Genomic DNA, 15,488 nt, shown 5'->3' with positions numbered 1-15,488 from the left:
TGAGCTTGGATAAGGCCTACCTCCTGTACTTTACTGTACTTTACTGGCTGTGGTCAATGTAACACCGCACGATCGCTCCGTGTCATGCTTCTTCTCTCAATCCACGCCCCTGCTTTTTTCTTCCTGTAACGCGCGACACGTACTCCGTAGCTTCCAGTTGACGCGTCTCAGGTTAGTCACTCGATGCGGCCTCCATCAAGGACCAGACCCAGCTCGCCTAGAACGTACTCTGCGCCAACCGACTCGCCGCGTTCCTAGCATCGACGCGATCCTCGTCCTCATCCTCCTTGACCCTCTCCAGGCTCGCGCCCGTGCCGCTTCTCGGCCTGTTGCCACCACCACCACCACCACCACCACCACCTTGGTGCCCCGCCGCACCAACCGCGCCGTTGGCGCCGCCCTCTTCATCCTCCGGCAAGGGCACGCCCAACGCGCCGGGACCAAATCCGCCAGACATGCTCCGTGAGAGGGCATCTCTGCTGCGCGGCACGCCGGACCAGGAATCGCCCTTGGCCCCCTGGCTGCTCGCCATGGAGATGCGGCGGACGGTGACGGGATGATTCTCGCGGCCCAGGCGGCTGAGGCCGCCGGATGCGTCGATGGCGCGGACGTCCGGCCGGACGCTCTCGAGGGTCGCGAGGGTGCGGCGTTCGGCCTCGATCTGGCGGAGCACGTACTCGCGCAGGGAGAGCATGAATTCCGTGCTGGTGCGGTTGAACCAGCGGCGCTTCTCGAGCAGGAGATTCGCCGTCACGCGCTGCGTCTTGGAGCGCAGGTAGTTCTCCTGGCTGATGGCTTCGTCGAGGGCCGAGATGGCCTCGTCGACCTTGTCGCGCCGGACGCTGCTCGACGCCTTGAGCCGTTGTACGGCGGATTCTTTGCTGCGGCGGCTGGCTTCGGTCTGTAGGAGCTCGCGGAGGAGGATGTGCCGGTTTGTCAGTGTTTCTTTGACGATGAAGGCGTCGGAGGAGTGGTAGGCCAGTGCATCCCCCAAAGTGGTGGCTTCTGCCGTGCCTTGCGCGGCGTGATAGTCGCCACAAGTTTGGACGATGCGGCCGAGTTTGCGGTACGCGGTTGCGAGGCCCGAGTGCGTCTCTTGCACGGCCATTTGGCCGATCTTCTCGCCTAGGGACGATTCTCCGAGACCAAGGGCTGGTAAATTGTCAATGGGCATAGCAAGTAATGATGGAGATGATGCAGTCAACTTACCTCGTCTTGCCTTGACGACTCGCTCCAGCTTTTGGCTTGTGTCCAGCGCACCAAGATAAAACATCTTAACCACGGGTCTCGCCTCGTGCAGCTCTGGCGTATCATCTGGTGGCGGCGCAAACTGCTTCAAAACTTTCCGCCGCACTCCCGTCGCGGGTTGTTTCATTCTCACCACGGGCGAGTACCCGAAATCGCTCTCGACGAAGAACACCATCTCTTCATCCCGCATGAGCACATCATTGCTGCAGACCACGTTCAGCCACCGTTGAATGGCTGCCTTGACCCGTGCCTCATCTTCATCGGTCCCCACGCCGGCGGACGTCTGGGCTGGGGGTACAGCTGGAACCAGTGCTTCCGGGTTTGAGGATACCAGGTGGTCGGCGAGCTTGACGAATTCTCCATGTGTTCGACGGACATCTCGGAATTGGGTGGTGCGGAACTTGGGAAGATTGGTCTGTACGGGCTCATCAGCAGTGTATGGTTTATATAGAAGCGCTGCCACCCACATAAACATCAAATCTGAAAACGGGATCTTTCCGGCCGCTTCGTTCGAGCGCAGTCACCTTGGCTTGCAGCTTGTATTGCGGCACCGGTCTGTTCTGCCTTGTACTATGATATCTTGCAGCGCCCGGCCGTTGCTGCGGCTGACCAGCATATTGTTGGCCCTGTTGTCCCGCTTGGGCATCGTGTGAATGGTGTGCCTGCGCCTGGGAGTGCTGTGAAACACCCGGTGGCTGCTGGCCCTGTGCAGCCTCACCAGGGACTGCGGTGTTCCCAAAGCCGGGTGTTCCAGGTTGCTCAGGTGGTGGCAGGTAAGGAGAGTCGGGAATGCTGTCTTGCGACTGATTGTACGAATGCCCTCGAGTGGGTTGCGGGGACTCTGGTGATTCCGGAGCGGCTTGGGCGAAGCCTCGCGGGGCACGAGGGGACGAGGAGCCCCATGGCGATGAGCCATGAAGAGCGTCAGCTTCGCTCGCGACGGCGGAGTAGTCCATTATGAGGATGCGGGAGGGCGGTCGCTCTCGATGCTCTAGGAATCAAGCGGAGCGACAGCACATGCCTGCGCAGACAGCAGTGGACTGTGCCTAACAATGTAAGTATTCGCCGATTGCGGGAGAGCCTCGTATGCCGAGAGCGTGTCTGGTGATGCTGGTCCCTGATGGAAGAGACTCTGTACAATAACCAAGGTTTTGTGGTGTGCAGGTGTCTTCAAGAGGCGGGCGGAGAGCGATGGTGACAGTCTTGCGCAGAGCCGAACACGGTTTAGTTCTTCGAGATGGAGCGACGCATCGAGAATTCCTTCATTTGCGCCTTTCAAGTGCTTCGTGCCTGGCTATGCTCACTTAGACCGGCGTTCCAGTCGCTCCTTGATTCTGGTCTGATATATTCTACGCGTTCCGCTTGATGTTTCAATTGCAATCGGATCAATTGGCCTAGTTTGTCCTCCCAAGGTTGCGAAGGGCATGAAAATCCATCATGGTCGCCCGATTTTATACTCTGCTCTAAATCAAACATTGCGATTCTCCCCATGGTCACGAGTTGCATTTCAGAGAGCGGCTCCATCATGTCGGGGTTATGCAGGTGCTGCGGCTGCGGAGACGCCACAATCTTCGCGGACGAGAAATATCGGTATCATAGCTCACATCGATGCCGGCAAGACAACTACCACGGAGCGGATGCTCTACTACAGCGGTCATACTCGACGGATAGGTGATGTCGACGAAGGCTCGACTGTGACCGACTTCCTGCCTGCGGAGCGAGCGAGGGGCATCACCATTCAATCTGCAGCAATCACGTTCGAGTGGCCTCCATCGAGTGCCGCGGTCAACGACGATGGTGATGACTTGAACCTCCAACCTCGTTCTCGTTTTCCACATACTATCAATCTAATCGACACTCCTGGACACGCCGACTTCACTTTCGAAGTCCGCCGTTCCTTGCGTATCTTGGACGGTGCTGTGTGCATTCTCGATGGGGTTGCTGGAGTCGAAGCCCAGACCGAGCAAGTGTGGGCTCAGGCAGGCGAGTGGCAAATACCACGCATAGCTTACATCAACAAGCTGGATCGTGATGGTGCCGCTTTTGGAAGGACAGTCCGTGAGATTGGTTCCCGGCTAGGCGGGTGGCCCGCAGTGTGTCAGATCCCTTGGTTTGAAGGGGGAAAGGGCCGCTTCACAGGCGTGGCCGATGTGGTCAACCTTGAAGGGCTTCTGTACGAGTACGGCGGTGACGGTAAGCAGCTCAAACGCTATAGCCTCTCGCAATTGGAAGATCAAAACTCAGAGCTTGCTCAAGAGTTGAGGCATGCAAGGGTCGCGTTGGTCGAGCTGTTGAGCGAGCACGATGATCAACTGGTCGAGGCCTTCTTTGAGGCAGAAGAGGATCATCTTAAAGTAACTCCTGCCCAGATCTGGGACAGTCTGCGAAGGTCTATACTTGCACCCCGAAGCGCAGTCATCCCAGTCTTCGCCGGCGCTAGTTTCCGCAACATCGGTGTTCAGCCACTGCTAGATGCCGTCAACAACTTGCTTCCCTCGCCTGAGGAGCGCCCGGATCCAGAGTTGAGCCTTGGGCTCGTTCATGGGGGACTTTCGCAGCTGGTCAAAGGTGAACTGTCCGTCACAAAGGACGCGGCGAAGCACAATAAGAAGAGCGGCAGCGCCACGACGCCGGTGCCCGGCAAAGCGCTGCATGGCTGTGCGTTGGCATTCAAAGTGGTCAATGATCCACGGAAGGGCATGCTGGTCTACATTCGCGTGTACTCAGGCACAATAGACCGCAACGCGACCCTGTTCAATACCAACCTCCAAAACTCGGAAAAGGCAACCACGCTGCTCCGCATGTACGCGAACGAGTCTGTTCCTGTTTCATCGCTTCGTGCAGGTGAGATCGGGGTCATCGCTGGGTCGAAGTTTGCGAGAACTGGCGACACTCTTATCTCTTACGCCGGTAACAGGGCTACACCTCCCGACCCGCTGCATAAACTGGAGCTTCGGCCCATCAAAGTACCACCACCGGTCTTCTTTGCAGCCATTGAACCCAACAGCCTACGAGAAGAAAAGGACATGCACGAGAAGTTGGCGCTCCTGTTGCGGGAGGATCCCAGTCTGCACATTTCGCAGGACGAAGACACGGGCCAGACCCACATCAGCGGCATGGGAGAGCTGCATCTCGAGATTGCCCAAGATCGACTCGTCCACGAGCTGAAAGCAAAAGCACGAATGGGCAAGATTGCGATCGGCTACCGGGAAACTCTCCCTGACTCTTCTGGACCAGTTACCAAGATATTCGAAGGCGAGCGTGCAGCGACGAAGGGCAAGGCAGGATGCTCTGCCAGAGTTGAACCTTTGCTCAGTGGGATTGACAGGGATGTTACGGACGCTGAAGATGTTTTCGTACATGAACAGGATGGAAACGTAGTGGTCATCAAAACGCCCACTCTAGATCGACGCGGGCGATCTCTGGATAGCGACACGCCGGGGTTACCACCACATCTTTTGCTTCCTGAAGTCCAGACGGCGTGTCTGAATGGCGCACTTGCAGCCCTAAGTCGCGGTCCTTCATGGTCGTATCCGATGAGAGACACCAAAGTCACATTGACGCTGCATCCAGAGGAGCATATCTTTGGCTCCGAAACAACTTACCCTTCCTTGACGGCAGCGGCCCGACTAGCCACAATCGCTGCCTTCAGGGATGCCACCAAGAGCGGTCCGTGCTCGTTGATGGAGCCTGTCATGACCGTCGACATCAATGTGGACGAAGAGCATCTGGGCACTGTCATCTCGGACATCTCGTCAGGTCGTGGCGGCCACATTGTCTCTTTGGGAGATCATGAAGAAGAGCAAGCCCAAGCAGGCGGTGTTGCCACAAGGATAGACGTGTCGAAGATATATGCGCCAAAGGACCCTTTCGAGTCCGGGTCGTCGATGTCAGGAGAGAACCATCAAAGGGTGAGTTTTCAGCGGACGGTCAAGGCCAAGGTCCCCCTGAAGGAGATGGTTGGATATCTCAAACATCTCCGCAGCATGACCGGCGGAAGAGGCACGTTTGTGATGAGCGTCGACCGCTTTGAGAAGGTGACGGGTGCTCGAGAGAAGGCTCTCATTGCAGAACTCCGCGGCGATGCTTGATGCTATGTATGTATATAGCCTGTATTATACTGTATACTGTATATTGCTCGATCTGGTCAGAGTGTCAGCTGTGGACACTCGAGCCAGATTGGCCAGCCGGCCTAGAACTGTACCAACGACATGGACCCTCAACGCCCCAAAGCACTCAAACCAGGCACCTGCGATCCGTGAGGACCTTGCACTATATATGTTCGCATATCTTATACAACTACAAAGCCATCTGAGCATGCATATACGCGACAGCCAACGCCGCGACAGGTCGAGAGCGTGAGCACACGAACCATTTCCACCCCGCGCGCGACGGAGACCGAACCACGAACGAAATACACACACGATGGCCGCGAAGGCGAATTTCGAGGTGAACCAGGAGACGAGGAGCAAGGTAGTCCCTCCTCGCTGTCTTTGGATGTGACGGTCTCTGACTCGCTCGCTCGCTCTCCAGCTCGCGGCACTGGGCAAGAAAGAAGGTGCCGGCAACGACAGATGTTGCGACTGCGGCGCCCCTTCACCGCAATGGGTGAGTTGGACACCACTCCATTACGCGCCTGCAAACCACGGTGTCGAACGCAACTACTAACACGGCTCCTATCGCGACAGGCTTCTCCCAAGTTCTCGACGTTCATCTGCCTACAATGCGCGGGCGTGCATCGCGGGTTGGGCGTGCACGTCTCCTTCGTGCGCTCCATCTCCATGGACGCCTTCAAGGAGGTCGAGCTCCTGCGCATGGACCGCGGCGGCAACAAGGCCTGGCAAGACTTCTACAACAAGAACACCACGTCGTTACCCTTCGACGAGGCCACGATCAAAGAACGATACGAGTCCGAGGTCGGCGAGGAGTGGAAAGAACGGTTGACATGCGTGGTCGAGGACCGCGAGTTTGACAGGGCCGCCTTCCAGAAAGAGAGACAGGCCATACTGCAAAGACAGGCGAGCCGGTCCGCCACACCCGCTGGCGGCGTTAGAGGCCACGCCGCCGTCTCGAGCAGCGGTTCTGGTACAGGCAGTCGGACAGCGTCTCCCGCGCCGAGGGGCCGCGGTATCGCCCCAGACCAAAAGGCGCAGAACGAAGCGTATTTTTCGCGCATGGGCGAGGCCAATGCCTCAAGACCAGAAAATCTCCCGCCCAGCCAGGGTGGGAAGTATGGTGGGTTCGGCAGCGCGATGGCCGAGCCCGCGGCGGACAGGCAGGCCGGTGGCGGCGGTGGGATCGCGGACGACTTTTCGAAAGATCCCGTCGCCGCCATCACCAAGGGCTTCGGCTGGTTGGGCGGCATGGTAAGCAAGCAGGCCAAGCTGGTGAACGACTCGTACATCCAGCCGACGGCGAAAAATGTAAGCGAACCTACACGGGTCGAACAGCGGCAAATCCAGTAGCATTTGAGTTGATGACATGACGCTAACACATGCGTACCCAGATCGCCGCCTCAGACTTCGCCTCGCAGGCCCAAAAGGCCGCCATGGCCGCCGGGCAGGGCCTTTCAACCGGCGCAAGGGGAGCAGCGCAATCGTTCAACAAGTTCGTCGAAGGCCAGGACGAGAGAGCGTCTTCTTCTGCCGCGTCGAGGGAAAGGGACGTCGAGCCCGAAAGGAAAGACTTTTGGGATAGTTTCGGACTGCCAGCAGGCGGTGGTGCCACCAGCAGCATCGGCACCAACGCGCTGAAGAAGACGGTTTCCCCGGCGGCGAACCCGCCACGGAAGACAAAGGAGGATGGATGGGGTGAGGATTGGTGAGATTAGGATGAGGCTGCCACTGCCTCTGCCGATGCGCATTTCTACAGTATCTCGGATTCCGATCTGGATCGGGTATACTCATTAAAGGGGATCCATTCGGCGTGCTGTATGCAGTCACGAACCAGATCTGGTGGTGTGCTTTGCTGGAGCTAGATTTATCCTACGTCTGCATCTATAAGGTATCTACATCTCCGTCTGCATTTGATTCTGAACCATTTGGCTCTTTTGGATGGACGCAGGGATGGAACGATGAACCAGACACGACCCACGAGCCGCGAGCCGCCAGACGGTAGACGTCGCCTTTGCACTGTTCTGCGTAAAGCGAGCAATACAATACAGAGCAACCCAACAGAATTCACTTATCCTACGTCGTCTCGCGTATAAGTCCGTTGCCCGGTCGATCCTGCTCTGTATCTTCATACCGTACAGTCTGTTGCTTCTCTGTAGTTACCTGGTAATTCACGTGCTCTGTTTGAAGATGCGCTCGTTGTGGCTTGTATTCATTATCATTTCGTATACATTCCACACACTTGAAGGCCTGGGATAGCGGGCACCGACCAACTGGTCACATATCGTACACATCAACTTTTGGGCTCTCCGTATTCCCCGATGTGTGCTCTGTGGGTTGGGTCCGGGTAGGCATGTCGCAGGTCTATGCTCGCCTCGACGGGATCATTGTGATCGAGGTAAATAGGCAGGGAAAAGGACACCCGCAACATCACCTGGCCTCGCCTCACCTTCCCACCAACACGAACAATCACCGTGCGATGCCACCTCGCCACGAGTCAACAGGCCTTCCACGATATGGACCTCCGCGCCCTCTCCCTCTGAATCCACGGTCACCACCGACTAACCTCTCTTGTCCTCTCCTTCCGTGCCCAAACTCGGGACCCTTATCCACCCATTCTTCTCGGTCTTTCGAGTTCTCAAAGGAATACCGCTTCATGCCTTCATCACCGGTCCGTCCCAGCTCCGTGTACCGGGAATGTAGCCCACGGAACATGCCGAGCCTGTCGGCCGCAACGGAAGGGGGCACAGGCTTGTAGTAGAGTTTCGGCTTGGTAGTAGTGGAGTCGAAGAGCTCATCGAGCGCTTTGAAGCCCTTGCCGGGGTCGGAACTGGCGAGCTTGGGTCCAGTGGGTGGTGCTCGGGGGCGATCGCGATCACGGTCCCTGCCTCGATCATCCCGTGGAACAAGGGCCGCACGGTCGGGATGGACGCCTGTGGGAGGTTGGGCGACGCCTGGCGGCGGTCTTTCGAAGGACATGCGTGACCCACGACTCGGCTCTAAGGGGGGCCGCGGCTTCGTGGTATCCACTTCTTGGAATATGGCTTCTATACCGTCTCCTCTGTCTTCGTAGATGACTTCGAAGACGCGACGACCGGCGCTGCCGCCTCGCCCGAAGCCGCTTTCTGTCTCTAGGTCGATCCATGACTGGACCTTGTCGTCTGGGACGTAGTCGACGAATAGCGGCTCTCGTGAACCCTCTTCGGGGAACCTCACTCCGTGCATTGCCGAGCGTACGCGAGACGCAGCTGAGACGGAGGTGAACGAGATGAATGCATGTGACTTGATGTTGTCCAGGTAGAATGCGGTGATGGGGTCCGAGTCATCGGACGACCGGGTTTTGGTCTTCGAGATGATGTGGTTGCGGAATGCCTGGGGTTGAATCGGTCGCTTGAGTCGGCTGATGTATAACGAGGACGTTGCAGGATGGATGGCTGGCGGAACGTCACGCTCTTCTGACGGACTCCTCGACCTAGACGGCGATCTCGGTGGTGTCATTTTCCGCGCCTCTGGTGGAGCCAGGGTACTGCCTTGTGAAGCTGGAGGTGGTGGTTCAGTAGGCGCGGGGGTTGCATCTACTTGCTCAGCCGAGACGGCGGGAAGATCAACATCTGTAAGTTCCATGCGGATTTCTTTGGAAAGTTCGGTTGCTGCTTCCATCTGTTTCAACGCTTCCTGTGCTTTTCTTTCATTGGCTTCTTCGCTCAGTCTCATTTTCTTGCGCGCGACCTCCTCGGCTGAGGGAATGGGGGTTGCGCTGCGTTTCTTTCTATTTTTCTGATCTTCTGCAAGGTCGCTTAGGGGTCTCTGGGACGTAAGTGGTGTGCTCGAGTCTGATGGGAGTTGCGAAGGTTGCGCCGTGGGTGATACGGCAGGCTTGGGACTTGACACGGCTTGATCAGTGGTGATGGATTTTTCGTGGTTTTGCTGCACATCCTCATCGGGAGCTTGTTGTTCATCGTGCTCCTCCTCTACCGTTTCTTGCAGCCTCTTCTGCTCCAACCTCTCGGTGACATTCTCAGGCTCCGGCACAAACAGCGCGTCCTTTACGCCTAGCTCGGCGGCCGGGGTGGGTAGTTCGGGAGCAGGTTCTTCCTCCTTCTCCGGTTGTTCTTCCGAGCGGCGGTCTTCCTCCTGAAGCGCAGACGGAATGGTCGTGTCTGTTGAGTCTTTTTGATCCGAGGCTCTTCCTTCTCCGGTGTCTTCCTCCTGAAGCGCAGACGGAATGACCGTGTCTGTGGTGTCTTCCTGATCTGGATTTGCGTGTTCTCCGACGTCTTCCTTCAATGTCATCTTACTTTCGGCCTCGTTTATATCGGGGTTGGTATCGGGAGGCTGCGAGTTCTCGCCATTGACATGCGACACAGGCTCCCCATCGGCCATCTCAACATCTTGTTCCCGGACATCCTCGGTCGCTCCTTCAGTGCCTTGCGCCTCGTACTCCTCGAGCTTGTCGATGTATTGCTGTTTTAATTTGAGCCCGGTGGTAGGGATTTCACGCGACTTGCACTCCTCCTTCAGGTCAGCGACCTTGTACTTGCGCCAGTCCGTCATGGTATGGAGGGTTTAGTGAAAGGGTTATTCGGGAGTGCCACGAGCGCGTAATATGAAGCACTTGAAAATGTAGACAAGTGCCATTAGTTGAGTGGCAGTCATTTCAACGATCTCTTCCGCTGCGCACGGGACTCTTGGTGTTGACTTGCGACGCGTGACGTAAGTCTTGGCAGGTCTTCAAGTGTCGCTCCATTCTCCATTCATTTCGTTCATTGCTCACTGTCGACTCAACTCGGCATTATTCAAGGCCTCATTCCGCTGGGCTACCAGTGCCAACAGGACTATTTTGATGCTCTACAGATTTGTAAAGCCTGGTCTATTCGGCCCTCCAATATCACAAAGATGCTTCGTGCCTTCCTTCTCCTAACCCTGTACTCTTACTCCGTACGTGCCGGGGAAATCTGACTAGAGTACGGAATATTCCTCACAGTATTTGAGAACACCACTTACCCGCGCTCCATATCTCTTCATTACCGCTTTACTGCTGATCCCTGCGAAACGATGAATTGAAACTCTTTCTTTGAGCGAGATCTGATCTCGGCGATTCTGGCAGCATGCGGCACTTCGTTCAACCCTGAGAGCCCCAGATCTCAAGCTCGAAATACTACCGCCGTCGGGCACTGGATCTCATTTGCGGCCCCTGTGGCTTGAAGATATCAGATGTGGGCTTCATCCACGTGGAGCTCGCCTCGGCCTTTGATGGATCCGAGGAGAACCCGGCCATGTCTCAACCCCTTTGAGCCGGTCTAGTATCTACCCGGGCTAGCCTCGCCAGCCTTGCCGTCATGAAACAGGATCCCATACTGCGACTGCCTCAACTTAGCCGACTTGCACAGCCATGGCCTCGGTCAGTCATCCTGCATCCAATTTGCCAATAGCCTCCGTAACCTTCGACATCTCTTCTGAAGCATCGACTTACTCACTCGAGAAGTCGATGACGCCATATTCTCGCTGGTCAACATTCGTCTGTCCGGCCAAGCTCGCCGAATCACCTCAAAGTCAACTTGGCGGGCATGTATCAGGTACTTCCCGACGTGCTCGCCTCCAGAATATCCCGCTGCACCTACGGGGTACGTCTCAAACCCTATCTAGTAACGGCTACGCTAATGTCTGTCATGGCCAAGGACGGCCGTGACAACAGAGCAGCAGGGTCATATTGATTATAAAGGGCTCAACCTGATCATGGTCTTGCTTCTCTTCTCCATCCTCGTCAAGCGATTCCTCCTTCTGCCTTTCTTTTGCAACTTGCATCTCCCACCGCTGGTCGGTACGTTCGTTTCTCACGCGAGCTAGTCTCTCTTTTACAACATTCTCAACTCGCTTGTCGATCTTTACTCGCATTTTCCGCGCCCCGATTTGAACATGTTCGCCAAATCAACCGCTATCGCGGCCTTGCTGGCCGTTGCTCAAGCACGATTCGGCCAAGAACAAATCCCAATCCCAGCGATTGCTGCTGTCCAAGGTGGTGCTCCTGGCGCGGCTGCAACCATTGCCGGGGCAGCTGTGAGTGATGTATTGGCAGCGAGCAATGCCTGCAACAAGCTCAAGCGCGGTGATCAAATCATTGCTGAACTCGGGACGGGAGCCGATGCCGTTGCCGCCGCCATTGGCATAGTTGCTGCCGAGAAGAACTTCAACCCATTCGCTCAGTCGATCCCCAACATATGCAGTGATCCTACTCTGCCCGCCACGGATATCCTCAGAGGTATCACACCTCTAATCGACCCTGCAGTCGTCGGTTCGGATATCGCGAACGCCTTGTCTGCTAGCACCCAAGCAAATCCCCTCGACGCCACAGGCAAGAGCGTGGCGGATTTGTTGGCAGAGAACGGATTCACCAATTTCACTGCCCAAGCTGCCGATGGAACGACTAGTGCTGTTAATGCTGGAGCAGCAGAGGAAGCCGCAGGGGGAGCAGCCGGCGGAGCAGCCAACGAAGCAGCTGATGACGGAGCCGTTTCGACAGCCGTCCAGGCCAGCGCCACGGCTGCTGTCACAACGGCCGTTGCTGCTGCTTGTGGAGCGGCGGAAACCACTGGTGAGTTTTTTCCCTCGCTGTCTTTGCGCATGGCGCGGCTAACATGTTCCAGCTGCGGCTGCAGTTGCCGAGTCTGCCAGCAGTGCAGCACCCGCCGCCTCCACTGCAACTGCCATTGCCGCTGCGGACAACTCAGCAGATGCATCTGGCGGTGCCGCCGAGACTTCGGACGTGGCCGGCGCTGACTTCGGACTCTGTGTCCCGACGATGAAGTTTGAAGGAGGGCTGGGTGGACGTCCTGCCACGGAATTCACTTTCCTGCCAATTGACCCTCTCGTCGCACAGGGTCAACAAGAGGCCTTGAATCCAAGTATGTACTATCGCGGGACTAGTATCCTTTTCGCCTGATGCTAACGCAATGCTACTAGATATCATCACCAACCGAATCTGCGACCAATTGACCAACGTCTGCGAAGCCAATGATGCTGCGAAGACTTTATGCAAGTCTGTGCAGGCTCAAATCCAGGCCTTGGGAACTCGAGACAAGTCCACTGCTGATACCTGGAACACTGCCCTCGGCTTCCCTGGCACGGTCACCAATCCAGATGGCGGCGCGGCCGAGCCACCCGCGAAGATGAGAGTGGTGCGATCCTACAGGCCATCCTAGAGGCTGTTCCCTGCATGATCTGGCAGGGGCGGTGGCCGTGTTTCAAGATCACAGATGTGGTTTGGTCAATGGGATGGAGCGAACGCGGAGGACGAGAAATGTTGAATTCAAGAAGTCATGTGTTTTTATGTGAATGATTGTGCAGACATGAACAGAAGATCATGATCCAGGCGGAAGCAGATAGCCTTCTGCCTGTCAGACCATCGTTTCGCCCCCTTCAATCACTTACCGCCGACTAAACAGGGCAGAAGCACTCTCGAGGCGCACTTTCCTATCGAAAGCATGGCGCTCTGTACCCTTGTGCGCCTTACGTACCCTATGCTGCAGGACGTCCCATGGCATGGTTCTTTCGAATTTGCTCAGTGATATGTTGTGCGGTCCTCTGGCCACGTCTGAGAATATAAAGAAGATTTTAACAAGCTCCTAACTTTTTGGAAGCTCGAAGGGAATACTCCTACGTCTTAAAACCACTGACCGACCAAGGAACTAAGTCCTCAACGCTGATTCACACAGTACATCCAACCAAGGACTTCTCAGTCAGACACGTCAAGTCGCTCTGACCATTTCACATCTATCGAGTCCTTAGGATTCCCTCGTCTTCTGGATCCAATCAATCGCCTCGATGAGATACGGCACCTGGAGCACCGGAAAGTCAGCTCGGACTCGATCCGGAGAAATGCGCCACATGGACACGAAGTCATCCTGGTCCCGTGCAAGAAGTATGGCATGGCATGGCAAGGCAAACCACTCACAAATTTCTGCGGATCCTCCGTGGCCGGAAAATGGCCCAACCCCTTCATCGAGCTGAAATTCGCGCCGTGGATCTTTTTCGCCGTGGCCTGGCTCATCTCGGGCGTGGTCGACCAATCGTACTCGCCCGGCAGGAAGTAGATGGGGCACTTCCTGACGTCGATCGAGGCGACGCGGTCGCGCGCGTCGAAGCCGCCAAAGTAGAAGTCGAGGTCGCCGTGGAAAATGCCGTACGCTTGGCCGGAGTACATGTGCTGGAGTAGAGCGGGATTGGTCAGTACAAGAGTACAGAGTACGGACTGTGAGGCCTGCGGACTGGTTCAGTAGGCAAAGGACACGCACCCAGATGAGCAGCTTGTTGACCTTGGGGCTCTTTGGCGCCATCATGCCGTAGACTAGAACGCGGTGGTCAGCCAGACACTCGGTCACTCAGTTACAGTATGTCGCTGTGCTGAGCCGAGCTGAGCCCCATCACTTCGCAATATTGCGGTTGCACCCACTTACTCCAATCGGGATTGAACAACGACTGGTTCACCACGGGACTCTTGTCATGGAACTGCCGGTCCATGGTCAAATAATCACACCCCTGCAGCGGGATCGTGCCCCCAGCGCCGACTTCGTCCGCCCGGATCGCGACCGCCACGCAGACCTGGCCGGCCATGGACGCGCCGCAGATGATGGGCTTGTCAAGCTTCAACGCCTTGACCATCTCGCGGATCGTGCCCACGTAGGCTTCCTCGTTGTTCGTATGGTTGCCGGGGATATGGTTGCTCCCGGGAAACGAGCGGCCGTGGGCGGGCAAGTCGAACGCGATCATCGTGCATTTCTCGCGCATGCGCGCGTCGTTCATCACCCCGTGGTACTGGCGGCTGTCGCTGCCCGCGGTGTGCAGGAAGACGATCTGCTGGGGGCCCGTGCCGGATGTTTCGTAGAAGACCTTTGTGCGGCCCCACACGGGGGCGTGGATGTAGATGTACTTGCCCGTGAGGTGGTCCTCGTCCATCTCGGGCTGGTCGTCTTCCTCGAGGGGTCCGTTTTGGCCTTCTCGAAGCAGCTCGAGCAGGCGGGTGGCCAGGTGGCTGTACTGGGCGAATTTGACCTGGTTGCCGTGCACGCCGACGCCTTCTTGGACGATGTTCATCCCCTGAATAGTCCGCACGTCAGTGAGTCCTCTCGAATCCATGAGTCCGGGTGTTCGGTCGCGTGTTTCATGCAAACTGGGCCACACCGCGGCAAGACATACATACCTGAAGACCCACGAAACTGGTATACGGCGCCACCGGGTCGGCCGCGAAGAACTTTTCCCACTGCTGAGGCTGTGCTTGGAGCGTAAAGTCTGCTTTGTCCGATGATCCGGTCGAGGACGACGTTTTGGCACCTGGTGAGACACTGACGAGGATGGCTTCGTCCCCGCCGGTGCTCTGGATGCCCATGGTCACGGGCTCGATGATGGCTTGGGTGTCAATAAACGCCTGCCAGTGCGGATCGTTGTTCAGGATCTTGTCCAGCGAGGACACGGCCTTGGACATTGCTTGGGGCAACGAGATCCACGAGTGGCTCGTGCCATTCTCGTCGCTGACGGGAGGCATTTTGTCCTGCGTGGCGGAATGGCGGAGTAAGGTGGTATATTATGTTTATATCGTTGTGTCTGGATGTTAGCGGATGGTCTGGGTGGGAGTTGCGACGGATAGAACGAGATTCGTAGACCTGGACTGGTATGGCAGACCGACTACACTACATGTTCATATATGTAGTCATTGATCGATCACCCGAGGGAGCCTTTCCCCGCAAGTTCGAGATGATCCCTCGTGTCCAGCAATGTCGAAGTTGTCATTGCGAGGGTCTCGAAGACGAGCGCCAGGCACAGATCTGGGCGTTGTGAGCCATTCAGCGATGGCATACCTCTCACGCTTTGACCAGCCTCACCTAGAGAATCTGCGCGTCGTGAGCTCCCTTCGAGTTCGAAAAGGGCCTGAACAAGACACGACTGCTCGTCCATCTCGAGAACTCCTTTCGCCAGAGCCAATGATGGGCCTCGACCCCGCAGAGGAGGAGCGGACGGAGAGGAGACGAGGTGAGGAGAGCCGATGGAAGATGTCGGACGGAGTGTCCCCGGTGGTCAGGGACATGGCCGTAAGGTCAGTCGAGGACGCCGCCGGGCGGGAAGTGAGGATCGCAG

General features: G+C 56.8%; 6 protein-coding genes across 6 annotated transcripts; 3 read left to right on the top strand and 3 right to left on the bottom strand.

Annotated features, from left to right (window-relative positions):
• Nucleotides 1-217: 217 nt before the first annotated feature.
• On the bottom strand, nt 218-2,204 carry A1O7_02736 (uncharacterized protein; the record flags this gene model as incomplete). The annotated part of the gene is made up of 3 exons (XM_007756766.1): nt 218-1,152; nt 1,210-1,663; nt 1,716-2,204. The coding sequence occupies 3 exons, from the start codon at nt 2,202-2,204 to the stop codon at nt 218-220; spliced, it is 1,878 nt and encodes a 625-aa protein (XP_007754956.1).
• A 681-nt stretch (nt 2,205-2,885) lies between these two features.
• On the top strand, nt 2,886-5,339 carry A1O7_02735 (ribosome-releasing factor 2, mitochondrial; the record flags this gene model as incomplete). Its single annotated transcript, XM_007756765.1, has 1 exon — nt 2,886-5,339. One exon carries the CDS (start codon nt 2,886-2,888, stop codon nt 5,337-5,339), a length of 2,454 nt encoding a protein of 817 aa, XP_007754955.1.
• A 334-nt stretch (nt 5,340-5,673) lies between these two features.
• Nucleotides 5,674-7,072, top strand: A1O7_02734 (uncharacterized protein; the record flags this gene model as incomplete). Its single annotated transcript, XM_007756764.1, has 4 exons — nt 5,674-5,721; nt 5,782-5,856; nt 5,937-6,671; nt 6,755-7,072. The coding sequence occupies 4 exons, from the start codon at nt 5,674-5,676 to the stop codon at nt 7,070-7,072; spliced, it is 1,176 nt and encodes a 391-aa protein (XP_007754954.1).
• A 757-nt stretch (nt 7,073-7,829) lies between these two features.
• Nucleotides 7,830-9,914, bottom strand: A1O7_02733 (uncharacterized protein; the record flags this gene model as incomplete). The annotated part of the gene is made up of 1 exon (XM_007756763.1): nt 7,830-9,914. The coding sequence occupies one exon, from the start codon at nt 9,912-9,914 to the stop codon at nt 7,830-7,832; it is 2,085 nt and encodes a 694-aa protein (XP_007754953.1).
• Nucleotides 9,915-11,276: 1,362 nt separating this feature from the next.
• On the top strand, nt 11,277-12,559 carry A1O7_02732 (uncharacterized protein; the record flags this gene model as incomplete). The annotated part of the gene is made up of 3 exons (XM_007756762.1): nt 11,277-11,952; nt 12,005-12,262; nt 12,321-12,559. 3 exons carry the CDS (start codon nt 11,277-11,279, stop codon nt 12,557-12,559), a joined length of 1,173 nt encoding a protein of 390 aa, XP_007754952.1.
• Nucleotides 12,560-13,141: 582 nt separating this feature from the next.
• Nucleotides 13,142-14,898, bottom strand: A1O7_02731 (uncharacterized protein; the record flags this gene model as incomplete). Its single annotated transcript, XM_007756761.1, has 5 exons — nt 13,142-13,195; nt 13,312-13,563; nt 13,652-13,704; nt 13,814-14,453; nt 14,557-14,898. 5 exons carry the CDS (start codon nt 14,896-14,898, stop codon nt 13,142-13,144), a joined length of 1,341 nt encoding a protein of 446 aa, XP_007754951.1.
• Between the last annotated feature and the right edge of the window lie 590 nt (nt 14,899-15,488).

Source organism: Cladophialophora yegresii, assembly GCF_000585515.1.
Source record: "Cladophialophora yegresii CBS 114405 chromosome Unknown aczIN-supercont1.2, whole genome shotgun sequence".
Classification (NCBI taxonomy): domain Eukaryota; kingdom Fungi; phylum Ascomycota; class Eurotiomycetes; order Chaetothyriales; family Herpotrichiellaceae; genus Cladophialophora; species Cladophialophora yegresii.
The sequence above is the reverse complement of the archived record's forward strand: the minus strand, read 5'-3'. Positions and strand labels throughout refer to the sequence as shown.